Genomic DNA, 6,801 nt, shown 5'->3' on the forward strand with positions numbered 1-6,801 from the left:
TTAATATTAAAAATAAATTTTTAAAAATAAAAAATATTATTTTATTATTTAAAAAAGAACATTTTGAAACAAAATCCCACCTTTGGTACGGCTGTGATTGCATCAGTCACTCTGATTTCTCATCAAATTACTGGCACCTCCTTTTAAAACTCCATCAAGACTGTTAGTGAGTGACATAAAAACAAGTCAGCATGCATTAAAGATTCCATGTCAAGTTCTCAACTTTATTGAAAAGTCCATGGAGCACAGAGCAATATCTCTATCACCCTCATTTCCCATTATTACAGCACCAAACAAGGACCCCATCAGCTACTCCTGGATCAAAGCTCTCAGGCTTTTTATCTACAAAAAAACAGAACACCCGGAAGGGCAACGCGCCCTTTCTTAGGATGATCCATTCACAACCACAAATTTGACATGAGGTGCATGGTGGATCTACATGGCTCTTTCATAGCCGTTTAAGCTGCCTCTACGGACATGACTGCTTACTGTGCCATTGACGGGATCGGTGAGACCTTTCTGACTATGTGGCCTGATGTCAGCTCCTGCGCATGCACTTCAAAGACACGTGACTTGTCTGTTGAAGATTGATGGTCTCAAGCCACTTGAGAATTTGCTGTGTACGTGTCAAATTATATAGGTCGAAAAATTTGTTATGATTGGTAGAGTCTATCTTCGATTGATGAAGGACCAGGAGAACTGGAATCGGCTTTAGCATAATCTGATGAAATGGCACCACCCACATTAGAAGGAATTAGAGCCATTAATGCGGGGAGGAATTGATGAGACGCCTTGCCTGGAGAGCTCTGCTAGGACGCTATCGGCAGACGGGGGCTTGAGGCCCAAGGGCAAAGGTAGCCATGGCTTGTTGATTGCCTCTTTCACTACCTTGTCGATAACCTCCTCGGCCTGCATGAAAGATAAGAAACGATGACTATTGCTATTACGTGGTACTCTTATGAACTTGGACATGCATACGACACATTGCAACTTTTCTGAAGAACATCTGAAACCAACAACTGCAATCTTTTGCTGACATTGCTAGAACAAAATTGCCCCTCAAGTGTGTTACGTCTACTACTATGTTTTGCATAGCATCGGGAAGCACGAATTATTCAGAATTTTTCATCTTCCATCAACACAAAACTAGTGTCCTAAAATTGAAAAACAAAAGGATTTGAAGCTGCTAGGTTAAAATGCTTTCTTTATGGAATATGCTTCCACAATTTAACTTACTGTAATCACAAGAAAACCCAAAAGCTTCTAGGAAATGTGACTCCTCAGTAATACTGCCATGCTCTTGCTACATAAACTAGACCACATTTTATGATCAATTTCTAAAATATCTGGTCTTGAATGCAATCTACAACTATTCAAATAATTCTCTAAAAATCAAATAAAATCAAGCGCAGTAAGATGTTACTATACCGGCTGTAGGTCAAACAGTTTTTGTGGCATACCACAGCTGTTATTGACCATGCTGGCACTCTGAAACCCAGATGCATACTGCATTTTCCAAACAAAGAATATACAATAAGAGGCGTGTACACGAACAAAAACAGATTATGACCCGCACACAGGTATACTTACATGAGGAATGGTAGAATAAGGATTATGTGGTGGCATCACAGGGCAACCCCACGCATCTGCATGCATCTGAAATATAAAAAAATGATCTAATCAAGCAGCCGCATTCAAAGTTCTCCAGAAAATGCTTAAACCATCAGTTTTAAAGCATGCTAAAAAAAATTCAAGGTGTTGTATATAACAAGAGCTACCCCTGGATAAGGCTTCCAATGACAACTTTCTGTCGGGGGCCATGGGGAGTAGCCGGGGGGGCCCCACATATGCACCCCAGCTGTGTGACTACCTGTTGCTCCCCACATAGGATAGACCGGACCAGGTGGGAGAGCATGGTTAGAATGATATGGAGGATACGCCATGATAGGTTTATGTGGATAGTAACTCCTTTGTACTTGATCTCTATGCTGCGTCCACTGCCGTTCATCTTCCTTGGGCAAAATATGTCTCCTGTGCATTCGATATTTCTGCTAGGAAACAGGCAATGCCATTTAATTAATAACTAGAGTATGAATTTATGTGAAGTGGGGCTAATTTTGAACTGTACTAGGTAAATTATAAAATAACGTTAGAAACAGAGTTCCAAGTGCAAACACCCAATGACAATGGGAAATGCATCATTACCCTCTTCGCTGCGCAGTCCAAAGAAAATTACTTCAACTAGTCACAAAATAATCAGACCACGAGATGAACGAGAGAAAGTCAGTTATAAAATTTGTCTTTGCTGCTAGAAGCTAGCAACAGATTTTACGGGGAAAGCAAATTCTACATGAGCTTCTAACAAATTAAAAATGACTTCTGTCGGAACAGAAGCTAACAAATTTGGTTAGGGTAAGCCCACTACGAACCTGCAGATGACTTGCTACATTATGCCTCGTCAAGCCTTCCACTTTCATTACCTCTAATATTCTTGAAGGAATCGCTTGATCTACACCTAGTTTTTCCACTGCCTGCACAAACTTTCTGTGAAGCTCTGGTGTCCAGTCTACCTGAAACTCAGAACAAAAAACAATCACACCACAGAGAAATCAAGTTGATGAAATTAGGAAAAACATACGCCTTTTGTAAATAGAGAAATCCAAACATGGGAAAATCTAATGCTTGCGACATCACTTCTGATGCAAGTCAAGAATAAACAAATGAAAATCAACAAATTATTGAAAGTGTTTACTGGAGGGAAATGTGTGAAGGAACAAATACAGAGATATAGAGAGAGAGAGAGAGAGAGAGAGAGAGAATAAACTTTTGAGCATTTTGAGGTAGCATACAAGTGGAGAAGGCATTTCATAAATGTAAGACGATTTGAAGGGGAAAAAAGGGTAATAATATGATTACACCAGAGGATCAGGAACATCAAAAGTATTTGATATACAGAATAATCAGTCACCTTCATCTTCTTTCTATTAGCTCTAGTCCCATGGGAATTATGAAGGCTAGAAGCTTTTTCAGCACAACCATTTGAATGGTTGAGAGTGTCTTTATTTTGTGAATTGGGACACATGTTATTCTCACTCTTGACACCATCAGTTGAGTCATCCTCCTCTTTGATCACAGTCTCTGTAAAGCTCTGAGGATCCCCTGCCTGTAGAGTTTCTTCAGACATGGCACAAGTAGTTTCAACGGATTTAGAATCTCCCTCTTGCTCCACACTCTCCTTTTCTATTAAACAGTTAATATGGTCTTGGCAATCTCCATCATCCAGCAGTCTCTCTCCTTGTTTCAATTGAGGGGTTGAAGGAGCCGGATACTTGTCACTAGCTGGTGACTGCTGCTCATTACTTTCCTGAGCCTGAGACACATTTTCTGTTTTCTCCATGTTCTTATTCTCATTTTCTTCGAGTCCATCTTTGAGCTCCAGCATGGAAACTACAGAATCTTTGACAGGCTTCAGTGATTTGGACTGAACACTCCCCCCTGCATTAAATGCCTGCTCAGGATCCATGAAGTCAGAAACTTTCTCTGCATAGCATTGAGATCATAAAATTAAGTTCCTGTGTTAAGTAGACAAAATTCAAGCAAACCTTATGAACGACGTGCTGCCATATATTCCTCAGTTTATCTTCAGAGAGTGGTTTCCGAAGGAATTCAACTGCACCAAGCTGAAAATAAATTGCCACATAAATACATTACATGATCATGGCACATGGTGAATGTCTCCGGGTTCTCTTTATATGAATGGAGCAAAAACTCAAGTCAAAATTCAATTAAAGCGCTAACAGTTGAATGGAGTTTTCTTCAATAGCTGAACTAAACAGAACTGGAACCAAAGCAGACAATTAAAACTTGAAAAAACCTAGTGTCTACAAGCATTTCAGTACATGACACTAATTAGTAAAATTCTTACCGCTATGCACTTCATCATGGTGTTCAGGCAATCAATGCTTGAAGTCACTGAAAAAGAACACAATTTCATAGTGTATTAGAAGCTGTAAATTATATTGATGAAAATCTATCCAAGTTGATATAGTAGAGTTTCTTGAAGAAAATGACAGAACACATGGGAAAGCAAACAAAACATGAAGAGCTAAAAGATGTATATGTTAAAATTTAAAAGCATTACTCTCAAGTATATGAATATTAACGTTTTATATGAACTTACTAATGGTTGGCAAGTCCTTCGAAGTTTCTAGAAACTTGAAACTCCTGCTGCTATTGCTCATGCTCACCTGTGACCATAGGTTCTATTAGATAATCATTCCAGTTCGGCCAATCCAACCACCTTTAACCAAATATTATATCCACAATAACGCACTTTGATGAAGTGATTACCGCGAAAACGATGATAATTGGTCACATTAGGCTAATGAATGACATGAGATTATCAAAGAAACAGCTGCCAGTTATTTCAAGGGTTATAGTTTTCTCAAAGCAGTGCAGTCAATTTGAATTTTCACCAAATATTAGAACTTCCGGTTTAGATTAAAGGGAATTACCTCCACTATAGCAACATGGAAGCTTCCAGGTTCATTTGAAATTGCAGAGAGCGCTTCAGTCTCATTGCAGAATGTATAAACTGAAAAAGGTATGGTGAGGTTAAGCAGAGAGATTCAAACACGAGAGAACGCATCACTGTAACATTACAGGACACAAAAGTGATAGCCATTTAAAGTAGAGCAAGAAAAAATGATGTAGCTTTAATATCATACATTGTGGTATGAACATCATCCTAAAGTTGTAATTTGAATTGTAAAAGATCCAAATTAAAATTTTGGTAGAAGGATGTTGAAATTCGCAATAACAAACTGACCAAAGTTTGAAAAAACAATTACTATAAAACATTCTCCAATTTCCACTAATTGATCTATAAAGTTGTGAAACACTGACAATGAAAATGCCTAAACATAATTAAATTTTACTGCTTCTGTTTACCGTCTGAAGAAGTCCCTCCATACAAGTAAAGAGGACTTCTTGCTTTTGTCCATCATTTAAAAAGAAACCAGTTTGTCGGTAACACGTTTGATCACTGATCATTGCAAGAAAATGGTTTCAATTTACAGATATCAGTCACTGTCATTTCAAACTGTACAATTAATTAGTATCCGTTTTATAATTTATAAACCCCGAAACCATATTTCAATACAGACTATGTAAAGATATGGACCACTCGAGATGCCTTTTTCGATAAAGATGGGGACTGGTTTAGCTAGAAAAGTAGGATGAAACGAAAGTTAAACAATGCAATCGAAATTGCTATTCTAGGAAAAACAAATGGTTGAGAAAGTAGGGAGTCACAAAATCTCTAACCAATATAGTCCATTGCTTCCAGTTTCGATTTTATCTCGGCAGCAGACATGCTGTCCTCATCAAGGAGAAGGACTCTGAGGCCCTTTGGAAAATCCTTCCATGCTGATAAATCATTAGTGGTGCAAACCATAGCTTGCTTGGCATCGTTTCTCAGGCCACCGACAAGTTTCCAATATTACTCCTTATCAGCATCAAAACCAATTCTGCATGATCTACATGAACATGAATTTCACATCAAATTCATCGCTACTTGATCTGGTATACTATACTGTTAAGCCAAACAAAGAACTGAGTAATTAATGTAAGAGAAAAAAGAACAAAGAAAGCCCATTAATTGAAACTATTATTGTTGCTTAAGCAACAAAAAACTCAAGTTGAAGAGAATTAAAAAAAAAACCCAAGAAATTCAACATTTAAAAAACCCCACATAACAAGTCTCCACTGAATACAGAACAATGTTCAGACTCTAATGCCTGGCTTCAAAGAGAGAAAAAATCAAGAAAGAATCTTGATCAGTCATGGTGCGATGGCTGGATCATTTATTTAACACCACTATATAGATCATTAGAAAAGGACACGGATAAAAGAACTGATAGAAGACAGCACATGCCATTTACAGTATCAGCTATCAGTACAGAAAGATTGATCAAAGTATCAAGATCTTCTTGGTTTGTGCTAGTTCTATAAAACAACACATAAACAAAAAGAACCATGTAAGATCTCTGCAATGAACACAGGAAAATCCAAAGCATAGACAGAGAAAGGAAGGAACAAGGAGAGAAAGGGAACAAAGTTTGAAACCAAAACTGGGAATTCTTTAAAGGGAAACAAGATGCTCTTTATATATGTATAAACTAAAACCGGACATGCATGCACACAGTAGCAACAAAGTCATCACAAAACCCCAGTAGATCACATGAAGGAAACATCAAAGTGAATGCAACATACCTCAGCTATTCCAAAAACACAAAATGGAATAAAACATCATATATTTTGATCTCTACATAAGCTTTTGTATTGTGCATGCACAGTACTCCTACTCACAGCATATATGATAGAGAAGGTCTCTTCTTGACTGAAAAGTCTTTCTTTCTCTCTCTTACAGCTTCTGCCTTGGCTCGTATATAGAGTATAGATAGCCAAAACTCCTCAAGGGTAGAGAGAGATACGTTTAAGTGCGGTTTCTGTGACAGGGCTTCTGTGACTTTTGTAGGGCAGAGTTTTGATTTATTATTTTGATTTTGATTTTTTTTTTGCTTTTGTAGGTTTTTTGGGTACTTCAGTTGTAAAAAGTTGCTTTCGGCTGTCTGCAGACCACAGAATATGCAAGAAAAGCCTTCCATAAGCTCAAAAACCACTTTTAACCTCCTTTCAAAGTGAATATTCCCAGAAATCTTTAACAAAATTTAAATTCTATTACTCTTTCCCCTTTTTCTTTCTTTTTTTCTTTTTATAAATTACACTTCCTACTGCTGA

At 37.7% G+C, this 6,801-nt stretch overlaps 1 protein-coding gene across 8 annotated transcripts; it reads right to left on the bottom strand.

Annotated features, from left to right (window-relative positions):
* Positions 1 to 203: 203 nt before the first annotated feature.
* Positions 204 to 6,537, bottom strand: LOC18094205 (two-component response regulator-like APRR2). 8 transcript variants are annotated; one of them, XM_052454400.1, is made up of 13 exons: positions 6,370 to 6,537; positions 5,326 to 5,537; positions 4,515 to 4,594; positions 4,181 to 4,247; positions 3,926 to 3,972; positions 3,603 to 3,680; positions 2,969 to 3,508; positions 2,481 to 2,570; positions 1,779 to 2,048; positions 1,591 to 1,656; positions 1,429 to 1,506; positions 797 to 909; positions 204 to 721 (listed from the first exon to the last, which is right to left on the bottom strand). In XM_052454400.1, the coding sequence occupies exons 2-13, from the start codon at positions 5,453 to 5,455 to the stop codon at positions 712 to 714; spliced, it is 1,569 nt and encodes a 522-aa protein (XP_052310360.1). In that variant the 5' UTR covers positions 5,456 to 5,537; positions 6,370 to 6,537; the 3' UTR covers positions 204 to 711. The 8 variants fall into 8 exon arrangements, with proteins under 8 accessions (XP_052310360.1, XP_052310355.1, XP_024440369.1 ...); XM_052454395.1 differs by having other exon boundaries at positions 2,430 to 2,570; positions 6,370 to 6,536; XM_024584601.2 differs by having other exon boundaries at positions 204 to 909; positions 2,430 to 2,570; positions 6,370 to 6,536.
* Between the last annotated feature and the right edge of the window lie 264 nt (positions 6,538 to 6,801).

The sequence above is a fragment of the Populus trichocarpa genome, chromosome 1, assembly GCF_000002775.5.
Source record: "Populus trichocarpa isolate Nisqually-1 chromosome 1, P.trichocarpa_v4.1, whole genome shotgun sequence".
Classification (NCBI taxonomy): Eukaryota; Viridiplantae; Streptophyta; class Magnoliopsida; order Malpighiales; family Salicaceae; genus Populus; species Populus trichocarpa.